Source organism: Haliaeetus leucocephalus, unplaced genomic scaffold (genome assembly GCF_000737465.1).
Source record: "Haliaeetus leucocephalus isolate CR32 unplaced genomic scaffold, Haliaeetus_leucocephalus-4.0 Scaffold146, whole genome shotgun sequence".
NCBI classification, from domain to species: domain Eukaryota; kingdom Metazoa; phylum Chordata; class Aves; order Accipitriformes; family Accipitridae; genus Haliaeetus; species Haliaeetus leucocephalus.
Window position 1 is genome coordinate 2,248,229 of NW_010972582.1, and position 15,568 is coordinate 2,263,796.

Consider the following 15,568-nt stretch of genomic DNA (forward strand, 5'->3'; position numbering starts at 1 on the left):
GGGGGGGCTGACCTTTTGAAGAAGCAAAGCAGCTTGGACTGTCAAACCAACTCCACAACACACATCAAACCATGCTTTTTAATAAACACATTATTATTTTTCTTCCTGCTATACTTACTGCAATGCATCTTACTTTACTCACATTTTATTTGGTTCTGGACTCAGAGGATCATCTTTGTTAGTGGGATTACATCAGGGAATTCAGTCAAGTCATTGCAGGCATGAGTCTGACCTACTGAAAAGCAATAGCTGTTTTCTATTTACTTTTCTCAAAGTCTCTTTGGGAACCTTTGAAAATCTACAGTGTGTAGGTGAGGAGCTTGATCCTAGAGCAACTAGAGGGCCTATCCTTCCTAACCAATACTAAAGGACATTTCTCTCTATTCCAGAGAGCTTGATTTTAAGGACTGAGAAAGCTGAGAGCAACAAAAACTGCCACCCTTTTGGATTACATTTTAGCATCTTCACTCTAGTCGGTGTGGGAAAAAGCATCTTACCATCACTGTTGACACAGACGACAACAGGAACCTGTGTACCAGGGCCACATGGCTTCTCATTGTCGGGAATGCACTCCTCCAGCCCCATGATTCTCCAGTCATAGCAGGAGGGTTCTTCACATGGGATAGCTTCCAGCAGATGAGGGCAGTTTCCCGTTCCTCCCGTAGGCTCATTGGTGATGCGCCGTTTCCTTAGTTTAAAGCCTGAAATGTCCACGAAAATACAAAGGGCAGAAAAATTCAATTCTAAAATGCGAACTGAAGAGATTTCTTTCTATCTACACCTGAGTGAACAGTTGTTTCTCTTATGTGCAAAAGATACCACAGACACTCAGTGCACGCTGCATTTTAGACAACTGGGTAGAACAACTCATTACAGAAGGAAGAGAGGTAAAACTTCACAAGAGCATCAAAAGTTTTGAGCTTATTCAGTAAGTTTTGCCTTAAACCCCTGTTTATCCTAGTCATATGTACTCCAGGAGGGGGACAGGAGTAATTTCCTGTGCATCACTCTTGCCGGATCCATCTCATCTAACAAATCCTGACTAGATTGCTGCGTTGCCATTTCTCTATCTTGTTTTCTTCTCAGGTATCTTCCAACAGGGATGGATTATCAAGCGGAATCACCTTATAAACACTCCCCTCCTCCCAAAAAGTAAGAGAAAAAAAAAGACTACTTTGCCAGAAAAAGCAAGGCATGGAAATAAACCCAAGAAGTCCTACGAACAAATTTTCAGTAATTAACATCACAATATTCCCTTGCAAACATTTACAAATTTCCTTAAGACTACCTAAGCTCATTTTGGATCAGAGAAACTGATGGGCCTTTATACAGTGTGTCGTCTCCCAGGTCAATGTCAGTCTCTAAGAGCAACCCTCTTACTTTCAGGATGGCGTGTGGAAAAAGCTGGACTAAATCTATAGTCAGAACAACCTAACCAAACTGAATGGATTCAGGAAATAGTTTCTTATGTAATAATTTTCTACAGTTTCTGATATATTTGATCAGAATATTTTAACTTTGGCAAAGGTTTGTTTCTTTTCACATCTCTTCACAGTCTTTTTTGTTTTATCTCACTATTCAGGCAGGTTAGTCATACACAGCTATTTTTTATAAAATGCTACATATAACTCTTTAATTTCTACCAGGACACAAACTAAACAGGAGAGAGTTTTCAAGCACATGTGCAAGAATTGATTCTTTGTTTGAACACATGCCTCTTAATTCAATTATAATATTATTTTAAAAATACATTTCCATGTACCTTTAATTGTTTTTTTCTAAACTGAAGAGGTCAGCCAAATCATGTCCAAATGGTTTACTAAGCCTGCCACAAAAGGCTGATATAATTTCAAAAAAAAGAATTCCAGTGTTCACTGCAACAAAGGGGGCAAATGATCCACAGTAAAGGGCAATTCCTGAAATATGCAGAGAGACTCGCTGCTAAAACTGGGAGTGCCGGTACAACTTTTACATCATCGTCCCAGGAGAATGGTCAATGCAATTATAAAATAAAATATAAGAATTTCCAGATAAAAGGAAAATATTGGTGGTTGAGAAAAGATCCCTGCTCACGTGTGCAGGAATAAAGACTTGCATAAAGTACATCCTAATATGTTTCCATTGGGCAGGTGTCTTCAGTCTCACAAACCTAAACATTACCCCTGAAAACATAGCAAATCTTTCAGTGATGGAACAGCAACAGAAATAACAGACTACTTGACAGCTGTACACACAGGAGACTTAATCCAATAGGCTTACACACTGAATTGCTTTTTCCTTCTTGAATTGATCAAGGTTGGGTCACATTACCGTGAGACAGCATTGTGAAACTTGCATTATTGCTACCCAGACTGAAGTGTAGCTAGCAGTATACCAGGAAGAAGCTAAGCTAACTTGGTAATTACAGTTGGTCCTTCAAGTGGACATATGTGGCTGCCCTTTCTTATGAGTGTTTTCAATCAAGGAACCAAGTCTGTATTCTCAATTTTTGTCAGATAATCACATCGCAGGAAAACTAGGCCAGTTTTTTCTTATTTAGAGCCAGAAACCTGCAGACTTCTTACATGAGGTGTTTGTCACTGTATTGTTGCTTTCCTATTTTGATGTCAGGTTACTACAATCTGTTCTGCATAGGAATAAACTGTAAAACATGTGAAAATTGAAACCAGCACACATCATCAGTAAAACAGGGTCACTTATCAATGGCGAATGGTTCCAGCTCTTTGCCAGAGCATGTTTTACGGTCTGCTGGTGAATTCTGAAGCTATTACTGAACTGTAAATCTTTGAGTGACTCAGACACTATGCACCTCAAAGGCTGCTTCTGTCCTCCTTCAAAGACAGTGCCAGAATTGTGATTTGAACACATATACAAACTGTATTCCTTTCAGTTTGAGAGGAAGGTTTGAAACTGGAATTGACCTGTAATAACACAAATTGACCTTGAGAGCCTAGTAAACAGCCTACATTTTTGCCAGCTTTGGTGGAGCAGTAATGCTAAATACAGCCCTAATTCAATGACCTTTTTTTGACGCTCAGAGGCACCGGATATACCCTTCTTGGCACAAAATTTAATATGCTCGCATAGCTAGAGGTGCCTAGTGACTTAGGAATATGAAATAATCACCATCAAAAGGCTTTGCTGAATTTTTACATACCCTTCTTGGCCTGAGTGTCATCACAGCTTTCATAGGTGCATGGTCCCCAGGCTGACCACGCCGAGGTCTCACACTCTGTAGGACAGGGGATATGGCACAGCTGGGAGGTGCTTGGAAGAGGTCCTGTACACAGCTTACGGTCCACCGGTCTCGAGGCTGTCAAAACAAAGTCAACACATTTCTCACATGTCACTGGTCACGATCCTTAGCTCTAAGTGGACAGAACCATCCTTCATTCAAAAAGGCTGCTATCTCATCATTTCAATCTGATGAAGTGATGGAAAAATGCCTGTCTTGAAGAAATGAAACAGAAGTCAGTTTACTCTCTGCATGAACAGAGCCAAATCCGATTATGTGGAGTCAGGAAGACTGTAGATATTGCAGCACCCTCTCGGACCTAGTCCTTTCATTTAATGGATAGATTATGTTACTACAACAGTTGTTCACATTGTGCTATGTGTAAATCGATGTCCTGCTGTCTTATTGAGTATGTCTTCACTTAAGAAATTGAACAAAAAGCTATATAAATCCCTTTGCTCCTATATGATACTACAACTTCAAAAGCCTGGTTAATTAATATTTAGAAGATTATTTTTAAGCTATAACCTGAAACACAGTTAAAATTATGACAGTGTTTTTCTTTTTTTTTCTTTTACTCTAAAGACCTTCAGTGCACACTCAGCAATAAGATTTGTGCAGCAGCAGCTTTAGTTCAAGAAAGGCTTTGTTTTAGATACACATATGGTTTACATATAATATATATACATAATATATTTAAAATAATTAAAACTCTGCACAAGACAATTCTTTTTTTCATTGAAGTATTATTAATCTTTAAAGACAAATGTGAAGGCAGATTCTTCTACCCTTTAAGGATCAATAAGCCCTGGAACAGGCCAAAATCACACTCCTCCTTCCATACTTAACTCTTTTGAATTCCCAGGTTACACAGATAATAGGACAACTCTGTAAGGTACCAGAGTAAGGCATAGAACTCTAAAACAAAATGTACCATTTCATTACAAGCAAGATTTTAATTCTCTTTCCTAATATAGGACTTGACAAAATATTACACTAAGCAGAGAATATCTGCTAGAAGGCAAAGTAAAGTCTACCATACTCATTCACTTTGGCTGATTGAAGAAACGTGCAATTCCTTAACGTAAAACACTCCCATCCTACTTCCTCAGCATTTTTTTCACAGGAAAGTTACCTCATTAATTTTCTGCCACCACTACAAATAATCTCTTTCGATGGAAAGAGCTCTCTGATGAAACATATTCTGAAATAAGTTCAGAATATGACAAAATCTCCTTCTGAAAGATGAGATCAATAACCACAGGTATAGTGTTAAACAACAGGTTGCTAAAGTATGGTCTCATTTGTAGATATGTGTGTGTCTTTCCATTCAGACTTTCTAAGTACATGATCTTTCCAATTACAGAAAAAGCCTTCAGTTCCCACTTTTTAAGGAGAAAAGGGAATGAAAAAATATCACCCTGTTCTGGTTTCCCATGTTGCCTCCTTTAGCACAGTTTTACACCATGTTGCTCCACATAATGAAGGCACGAAGATGGCAGATAGTCATTCAACATTACTGTCTCCAGCTCACCAATCTCTTAACAAAAAATAATACATGAACAAATATTCTAACATTTGCATAATGCTATGTTGGAATTAAATTTTATGGCAGAACATTGAATTTTACAATAAGTTTGACATGCACACCTAACGTGCATGATAATCAACATAATATGCATACCTTGTGTAGAATATGGATATAAATAAACATAATTTGCTTGTAATTGAATTTGTATTGAATAGTTTCTAATAAAAAAAGAAAACCAGTAAGTAACTGTTAACTGTATTTTTTTAACCTTGATTTAATCAGGGAATTGCCCAAGTGAAACAGTTGAAATTAAGGGTCAATTACACCCCTGAGATGCAGCCTTGCTTCAGGGAACAGAGAAAGTGTTCTGAGGAATGCCATGCTTCATCTCCAGCCTGCATCAGGATAAAGCACTTACCATCACACTAGTTTGCAGGATGTTACCCAGAAAAATAACAAAGACCTTTCATCAGGAAGCTTTAAATAGATTTTCATACCACAGATGTTCCATATCTCAACCAGATTTTTTTACGACTCTGCCAATGGAAGGTACTACTCTGCTACTGTCGCAATCCGTTTGGCTTCAAGCTAAATTTGTAATGGTCCTGATAGTCTAAAATATGAGGAATTGTGACCGTGTTTGGATTTAAAGAGGGTGACTTAAGTAAGAGGAACATTATTACACTTTTTTCGGAGGTATCTGTGCAGTAAGTATTCTAGGTCTAGCAAACATTGTTAAATAAACTTACCATGAAAACACCTACTGAAAATATCTGTCTTTTCCATCACTCATTAGAGTGTAGGGGAAGAAAGAAGTGCTTTGGGGACAGGTAAGTGCTATCAATAAATCTCTCAATAAGCTCAAATGTTTTTGAAATGCTGTTCTTAGAATATAAGTGATGTACAGATCTCTGCTACCAGATCTGTTATATATTGCTTTTAAAACAAAAGAATTCAACAGTAGGACAGACAATTTATAATCCAGATTATTAAAAAGTGTTTTCATCATTGAACACTCAGGTTGTATTTCACCCATGATTACTCAGAATTCTTTCTTTGAGATGACAGTAAAATAAGAAAACTTAGCCTTGCCTGGGTATCTTATGAACATTTTGCTCCCATTAATTTAAATGGATTTCTTTCAGCATCAAAAAAAGTATAAATGAGCTCAGCTTTTGCTGCTTATTGTTTAGCAAAGATGCTGTGAGAGAAGATGATGCTAGATGCAGAAATTTACAGTTTAAAACCTTGTCTTATCTCTATCCTTTCATACTCTCTTGTGACAGCAATAAAAATTGTTCTTTATTCCTTGGCAGTGGTGCTGAATGCTGATTATACCATGTGTAATACTAGAAGTTCTGTGTGGAATTTGACCAAATTTGGGGCCAAAAATGGAAAGAAAATTGAATGCATTTTGATCTCTTTTTCTTCTTCAGTCTAACTGAAAAAGTAGACTCAGTTTTGAATGAATTTCAGGTTTGAGGTAGTGACCTCAATTCAATTACCCTGTCCTCAAGCCATCTACTATATTAGGAAATTTTAGCTGAATATATTTTATACCTTTGTAAAACACCTCCCTGAATGACTGCCTTTTAAAAAGAGCTGAAAAGAAAAAACACAGTTCTGTTCTTAAGCATTTGCTATATTTATTGAGGTTTCAACCTCCCCATTCTTCTCCAGAAACCCGCAACAGACCAGTGCCCAGTAACGACCAGGCTGGCAAAGAGAGTGAATTTGTATGTGGCTGCATCAGCATAAGCAGACATAACTTCATATTCCTCCTTCTGGTCATTTGTCTCACTGGTTTTACAGCAAACAGAAGGAAATTTCTCCAATTAAAGTGCTCTCACTCAAAAAGAACAAGAAAAACCCAAGCCCAAAACACGTTATGACCAACAATGAAAGAATACATATTCTTCTCCCATATTCTACAATGCTGAATGCTGTCATCAAAAGACAGCAGGTAATTCAGGACCTGATTCTCTGAGTAACTGCACAACCCCATGCATTTAAGTAGTTCTCTGTGTTTAACAGGCAATGAGCATGTGTTTGCAGATGTAGAATAGATTTATGCCCATAAAGGAACTTTCCTCCCATCCTCATTCTACATCGAGGATTTTAAAGGTACTTGGAAAAAGATGACACAATCTACCTCATAGGCTTACTGTGAGAGAAACTTCATGGCTAAACCAGTTAAATAGGTGAATAGAGATGAAACGATTTAAGTCAGTGGCAAGTAAATGGCAGAATGACAGTGCCCTCCAGGAATCTTGATTGTCAGTTGCCTAATTACTACACCCAATACTCCCTCTTCTTCCTCAAGTCTAAATTTATGAATTCTGATAGGAGATAATACAGACCTGAATGTCGTGAGGGATTCTGGTTCAGCTAAGTATTAAAAGTTCAAATTCTTACTGGAGCCCTAACTCGGTGTTTTAAATCTAAAAAAGCTGTGATGAACACAACAAAGCAATTCACAGAGCTCAGAATCAAGACAAAAATCAGTCACTTGCTAAAACAGTTCAGTAGAGCAGGGAACTGCCCTAGCATCCTAGCTGGCTCATGAACTTCATTAGTTTGAGTTTAGGCCTGTCACTTTAAAACTGATTTGAAATTTCCTGAGAATGCACAAATTTGTTAAACTATTTCAGAGCTATATAAACATATTAATTATAGACATACAGACCACGTAGATCCCCTGCAAGGGACATTGCCTCCTTTGCACACTTTTGAGTGAAAGGCCAGGTCGGAGGCCTTCATTTACCTACCTGTTATTTCAAAAGTGATCGATAGCAGAGGTGCAGCACTAGCCTTCGACTTGCTCTGTGACTGACTTTCTGAAATAACAGGGAAACGCCACCATGAGTATAGGAGAACGGAGGTCTTCAAAGCAGCCTTACCGAGACAGCATTCACTACAACCAACAGCAAACTACACTGAAATGAAGGCGTTTCCCCACAGCTAAAACTGGAAGGTGTCTCCCCGGCTTTTTCCCATCCTCAAATTACTCATAGTTTTCAAATGATATTGTTTTTAGAGGCCCTGATTTGCTTGTTCCTAGGAGGGCCTGGGGAGTAGCTCTGGCCCACACCAAATCCAAGATGGGAGTGGAGAGAGAGGGAGGATGAGTGGAGAAGCAGCTCTTCTGAAAATCTGTCCCCTAACACGGAAACACCCCAGAGCTCCTTTTTAAACTAAGACCCACTTCACCCCTAGTTTGAGCTCTTGAAAAATTGTTCTCATGTTTATGCATCCAAAGGCTAGTTACATTTTAATCAGCTTTCTGGGGCCTGCAGAGATTACCTCCTGATGGGCTCCGCGTATTCCTGTCACAGTCTGATAAGGGCAGATTTCACACCCGCCTAAGCCGGCGAGACTTCACAGCCTACCAAAATCCTAATCATCATTCTGAACAGTAAGCTGCCACTGATTTTATTGTTACCTCTCCTTAGCTGGGAGGTTTTACTCCTTTACTCTAAGGCAGGGGCATCTAAACTTTGTTCAGCAGAGGCGATTTACTAAAAGCCCTTGGGCAGAAGCTGATTTGCATTAAATGAAGAGGCTTGAAAGCTTCTTCCTTAATAAATACAGATGTGGGGCCCATGGAGCACACAAGTCACACCCCACTGATCCAAGCAGTCATGCTGAAATGGATGTCAGCATTAATATTCCCCACAAACTCTGCCTCTATGGCAAGTCTGAGAGTACCTTTAACCCACAGCAGAAACCTCAGTAGCCTGCAGTTTGGTCCACACTGGTCTAAATGTTGTGTTGCACATGGCTTGTATAATGATGTCACTTTTCCTGAATTATGTGGCTGTAGTTATTTATTTATTCTCAATAATAATATGTGTTTGTATGAAACAGCTACAGAAGGGGATAAAATTTAATTAACAAGCTAAATGCATTTAGCTTAATTCACTAATTTCTAAATCTATAGCGCTGCATTAGTATGCAGAAGTAGACATAACATAAAATACTCAAGTGTTGTTCTTAAGTATGCATATTACCAAATGAATTAAAGATTTTGTCTCCTAAGCTGTTCTCTCTTTTCTTATGAAGCTGTACAAGCTGTAACAGTGACAAGGAACAATCTCTTCTCTCTTTCAGTTAGGGAAACAAACCCATGAAATTATATTGCCTTGAAGTCCTGAAAGCGACTTAAGAACTTGACCAAATCAAGAAAAGAAGAAAAAAAGAAGAAAAAAAATCAATTCCCTGAAAATGAAATCTAGTAATGTATTAACATGTTTCTATATTGAGCTTACATGCCAGAATTGACATATTCCATCTGCACATCAAACTGCACAGGTTCATCACTCAGCTGAAGGACACACAGGAAATTTGTAGTACAGAACGGAACTGAATCTAGGATTTCTGACCCACCTTCTCATGCTCTTTCTTATTGAGAGACATCCTTCACATAAGACAATATTTTTCAGTAGATATTAAGAAATAGTAATTTGTAGCTAGGAACCAATATTTGCAGCATAGAGAATGAAATCTCTGCTACTGCAATTAAGTATTTTCACCTGAACAAGAAAATAACTAACCTGCAAGGTAAGAAGGCACACATGACAGAAGACAATGGCTGTCAAGGAGCTCTGGAATGCTGAAGTGCTCTGATTTCACACTTATTCAATTGCAAGTGAATCAAATTTACCTTCTTTTTCCTTGAGGGTATTTAAATAGGAGAGGAGATTTTCATTAGCTTGCACGCAGTACATTTCCCGGGTTTGAACACCACCTCCACACAGCGCCGTCTGATTTCCTCGCCTCTTGTCTTGTTGGCTAAGGAGAGGATCAACACGGCATTCTGTCCACTCTGTGGTCCGCCAACCATACCTGGATCAGATTTTGTTAATTGGGTCTTTAGAAATCATGAAGCCATTTTACACAGCATTAAGTTACACAAGCTGAAACAGCTTAATAGCTTTATTCGTCTTCTAAAAGACCTGAGCCCCACAATTTCTTGTACACAGAGATGCATTACATCTGATATTTTACGTGAGTGGACACTTTTCCTCTATTGTTTCACTTTTGAAATCTTTACTTTTTAGGAAGATCTTTTCTGTTCAATTCCTGAAACATACTGCACATATAAATAGTTTATTGGAGGGAAGAAAAATTTGATATACAGAGACATAGTCTATGTTCAGATAAGCTAACTTTCAAGATTGTGACTGTCGGCATTTGTTTAGAGCTAGACAATTTATATGAACCAAAGCCAAAATATCAAAGAAACGTGCACACTGAGAAACATGAGAGCCAGAAAAGGAGAGGGGAAAAAAACACAACAACCCAACCCCCCCAAAACAACCCCAAAGCCTCTTGTTCATCTTTGATAAGGGACAGAAGTTTCTCCTGAATATCAGGGTAAAACTATAATTGTGGTTTTTTTATTATTACTTCAGAAACAACCTTTCAGTAAGTTCCTTTTTCACTGTCAAGAGGAAGAAGACTCTGCAATACTGAAGCATCCCTGCAGGGTACTGATGAATGATGAGAAGCTGTGAGCCTTCCAATCAGTGAAAGCACAGGAAAGAAGATCTGTGACTCCCAGTTAAAACCCCAATCAAGATTATGAACCACAAGAAATGCCACAGAATTTTCTACCCAACAAATACTTTAAGGCTAAATCAAGCCAACTGCCTCCTAATGTGGCTGGAGATGGGGAAAGATGACATTTCAACTCTTAAATGAAAAATATGTACTACAGTCAAAGATGCTTAACATCAAATGACATTTTCCCAGACTCTCTTCTCAGTCTGATAAAGAAAAAGCACAGTTTGGATTTTAATATTAATCTCGATTAGTTGATAAAGATTACAGCAATCTCTTGAATAGTAAAGTGCTTGCTGTCATTTCTCCTAAACAGGGTTAATTTATTTACTGTCACTGTTAGCCTCTCCCACTTTCCATTGGGGCCCAGTCCTGCTTTAGTTGTGCTGAATACGAGTCTCACTAAAAAAGCTTGGCTGCTAAACAGATGTTTATCGCCTCTTTCCTATGTTCAGTATTTCATCTGCAAACAGACAAGTACTTCAGAAAACTGATTCTGGCAGAAACTATGTAGGAAAAGATCACTGGCAAATTAATACAATTAATTTATTATAGTCTTGACTGAGCCTGCATACACACAAACATTTTATTTTAAAAGTTAACACTAAAGAAAAAATATGTATTTGTTATTTTTCCTGTATTTAGAGGAGGAAGTGATTTCACTATAATAGCAGATATTTGCAGACTTCAGGCTTTTAAGAAGAGCACTGAATAAGCAAAGGATAAAAAATTAAAACTATTATTTCTTTAATAATGATTTGGTTGATATTCCACCACCAGCCCTGAATGCTTAACTGAAATTCTTCATTTTAATATAGGGAGAACTGAAATGAACCAACTTACGTAATGCATGGTGCCACACCATCTCCTTGAGAAACACACTGCTCTGTTTCTTCTAATTGTGGGCATTCACTTTCACTGCCAATGGGGAGCTGTTTAATGGTCCGTGATCTTGTACGATTCCCTTTCGGGGTTGTCATGTCAAAGCAGGTCTTGGAGCAGGGGGTCCATTCTGACCACTCTGACACCTGGCACTCCTTCGTGATCACACAGGACTGGAACGTAATGGGCAACTTGTCTTGTTTGCAGAAGCTGTAATAAGAGACCATTACAATTTTCAGCACCCATATACACAGACAGTCATGAACTTCTACAGAAAAGTGAAGTCCGTTGCAACATGCAAAGTCAGTAAATATTTGTAAAGCTGTTGAGTTCCATTCCATGTGTATGTGATCCCAAAAGTTCAGGTAAAAGGGCTTTTGGTTAAAGTGACTCAAACCAGATACATAAGATTTGCTGTAGTTAGAAATGACCAGTACTGCCACATCTGTGATCAAAATTAAAATATAAATCTTCATACATATATAGAAGTACAAAAGAGGAAATACATCAACATTTCACCACTTATCTTCTATTTTTATGTATACTCAATTATTTTTCTTGGAACAAAAAGGAAGTGAAGGATCAATAACAGAGATAGCTATACAATGTTTTTTAAGAGAACCAAGTGCTCAATGTCATCTTCTCCTCATTTCCAGACTACAAATGGCTTAAAAATGCAATGTCAGATATATTGAATACTTGGTCACTAATAATTTGCTTTTTTTAACAGCTGGTATATTGCCACAGTGATGCCTCATGGTCTAAAAGGGGAATGATCTCTGCCTTAAAATAGAGCCTTTCCTGCTACAGTGAATCCATAGCCTTAATTTCCTGTTCCTCGTGAAGGCCATCATATAATTTCCATTCTCCATCTGATTGCTTCATTCACATATTACATAGGTTGTCAGCAAGATTTCCTCCTTTTAATGCCTCTGCATTTTTAAATGTCATATTCTAACTAAACCCCAACATTTCTACTTTAAAGCTTGATTCACAATAGGAAAATGAGCAATAGAGAAGCTAAACTACAATTAAAGTGATCATAACTTTAACTCCTTAATTATAATTACAATGCAAATATATTTATCATGTCTGTTTTGGAATAAAATTCTGGCTTCTGAAGTAGTTAAACAGGCAGGAAAAAGATTTATTGGCACTGCAGATGGCACAATGAAACGCTCTGTTCGGTACCAGTCCTATAAATAACACAACAAAGGCTCATTTTTTTCCTTTTAATAGAATACAAAATAATGCAGAATAATGAATATTTACAACAACTTTGTTGTTGTACAAAATTGTGCCCTACCCATATATCCAACATCAGGTTGAACTGCCATTAACAAAATTTTGTAATACTAGAACTAGGGATACTTGATGAGACTAATAGGAGATTTAAAAACACAATAAATGAAAGTACTTCTATACACAAGAGGCAGAGCAATTCTACATCTGGCTAACAGAAGATCCAGGTTATGGAGACAGATGGTGTCAGCAGGTTCAGAAAGAGGTTGGACAAATTTGTGGGTGATAGGTCTATATATGGATACTAAAATGACTAGGCAGTGATATACTAGCCACCATCCCTAATACATTGACTTTGGATACTGGAGAAATACAAAGAGAATGGACTGCAAAAGGCAGCCAGGCCTCATGTGCTTGGTCTTTAAATAGCATCTCCCTTTACCACTGCTGGAGACAATAGGCTGGAGACACTGCTGGGCTTGACAGACCATAGGGGATTACTCAGTAGGGGATTTCTTATGTTTTTATTATGTGAAAGGCAGGGGGGACAAAACCTAACACATGATAGACAACATTTATTCTGCTTAAGGATGGAAACTACACCCTGTTTGGGGTGAAAGACACTCAAAGCTTTTGAGAAAATTATTCTTTAATAATGGACTTTTTTCACCTTCATGTAGTCCCATCTGGCATAGGACTACAGTACTGTAAAATTCAATATAGCAGTTTCTGTACTTTTAACAAAACATATAGACTCATTTATCCCACAAAGACACAATCTTAATGACTGGAGAAAAGACCTATTCCTTATAGATTCTGTCATGGGCAGCATTTGCAAATCCTTCTGGAGAACAGATGATGTATCATCATATCCCAAGTTCCTTTCCAGCGTGACTCCTTTGACAGCAAACCCACCCTCTTCACTCGTACTGTGACTGGGGCTGAGTGTAATTATAGACACATATTGCCAGGGAACATGCACAAAATTGCCACCACAAAGTAGCTTTGGTGCGGAGTGAAGAGATCAGTGATGTATAATACTGCATGGGCTTTGCATCTGCTTCAAAACTTATTTGGGAGAGGTGTTATATGAGAAAGACTAATATTCATTCTTAGAAGTTGTTTTAATAAATAAATAAATAAATAAATAATCTTTCTTCACTGAAGCTACCTTCAACCTGCCTGTATCCCCTAACTGTCACAAACCCTAAAGGTGTCCCTGGCTGTGATTCCTCCACAGCTTCATGCAGAGATTGTTTGCTTCCCTGATAAGGGAAACCTCCACCACAACACAAAGGGTTGATGCGTAGGAGAAATGAGATCTTGAGCTGCAATCAAGCTAAAAAACTAATGCACTTACCAGTTTTTAAAAAAATAATATTCCGAGCTAGTTAAATTCAAAAGGAATTTTTATCACAGATTTTCTGAACAAAGTGGAAAAATTTGACAAAACTGAGCCAGTGTACTGAGGAAAAAAAAAGTTTTCCCATAACCATAATTGAAAAAAACACTTTAACAGAAAGTTGTAAATCAGTTCCACTTAAACATTAAGGCCAGACCTGCTAACTAGTGATATTTATTAATTTTTAATGGATATAGTCACTTCCTGAAAGATTACTATAGGTCCCAGGCACTTTTCAGATTCCAAGAGCGACTAGATCACTCACAAAGAATTCAACGTAGGCACTACTGCAACTTTAGATAACAAATATTGATTTCACAGATCCTTAAACTGTAATTGCTATATATGCAAAAAGACCTCCTAAAAATTCTTGCTTTTCAGTACCCCTGTAATGTTGAATACCATGATGATGAAGTCCCTCTGTGGATTATGATGCAAAATGTTTTTAAAGATTTAGACCTAGATTTGTTCACAGGATTCAGCTGAAGAGTTATTTGGTCAGTGGTATAGATTCAGCAGGCTGGTACCTTCCACTTCAAGCTCATTTTATTTTCTATAAAAAGCTGTTGTTGGTATAGCTTATAAAATTAAAATGGTCATTTAATCTTGTTTGTTATTAATCATTTCCATATGTGGGTATGAAGAGGACCCAAACAGAATTGTACCATGCTACTAACCCCAGTGTTTATTTATGATCCTTGATAGAAGTAAAGCAATAGAATTAAAGCATGCCTCACTTCAAGTATTTACTTATATAATTAATCAATTTTAAATTAAATATAAAACAATTAAGTTCTTAAGTTCTTATAACCAGAACATAAATATTACTAGGCAGACAAACAAGAGGCTTAGTGAGTTATCCATTTATTTTCTTTCTTTCTTATTAAAACCATGCACCACTTGCAGTATTACGTAAATACTGACAAGTAACTGATTTTGTTGTAAGTCACCAGCAAACTCTTTACTGTTATACATACTGTCATATTATTTTTGTGAGGGGGAAGAGACAGTTACAGTTAGCAAAAGAAGTGTCAGACAAGCAAATTAGTTGCTGTTTCTTCTTTTAACACTTGGTTTTCTTTGAACATGTTCAAGAAACTGAGAGAGCTAATTGCAAATGGCCAATATCAAGAGTTTTCCTTCATGTTGCAGACAGCAGAAGATGATGCGTTGCATTCTAGATTAAGTAGGGACTAGGGAAGCATCGCATTTAAACTCTCAGTATCACAAATCTCTCTAAAGAAGACCCAGTCAAAACTCTTTAGTTAAGTAAATTATTATGGAAGTGCTTCAATCTCTTTGAAGATAACAGAGTCATCTGCTTCCAGAGCAGATGACAAAGCCTTCCCCTCGCCACCACCTTTCCCTGTCCCAAGTGCATGTATACCTATTACCTGCAACTAAACTAATCTGCATTTAATTTCATGTTGCATCTCTGCATATCCCCCTTTCCCAGGAAATTTGGGAACAATGAATTTGATCTTCATAAGTCCCCTTTCATTTTTCAAAGATCTTTTTTCTTCTTTTTTTTATTCTTGACACCTTTAAAATATTTGCAGAAGATTTTCAAACTTTATCTTACCAAGAGAAACAGATGTTTCTCATAGCTTTCAGTGCAGATGACTATATATAGACTGGTATTCATTATTAAACTTACTAATACCGTACTGTATAAAAACATTAACTCTCAAAAATACATGTGCCATTTAAAAAG

At 37.5% G+C, this 15,568-nt stretch overlaps 1 protein-coding gene across 1 annotated transcript in view; it reads right to left on the reverse strand.

Moving 5' to 3' along the window:
* The window catches only part of THSD7A (thrombospondin, type I, domain containing 7A), a 207,521-nt gene that overhangs the window by 98,627 nt on the left and 93,326 nt on the right, over positions 1-15,568 (reverse strand). The window contains exons 3-6 of the mRNA XM_010561477.1: positions 11,172-11,420; positions 9,430-9,611; positions 3,158-3,313; positions 498-701 (exon numbers count right to left, since the gene is read on the reverse strand). Coding sequence (XP_010559779.1) covers positions 498-701; positions 3,158-3,313; positions 9,430-9,611; positions 11,172-11,420 — 791 coding nt within the window. The remainder of the gene's footprint in view (positions 1-497; positions 702-3,157; positions 3,314-9,429; positions 9,612-11,171; positions 11,421-15,568) is intronic.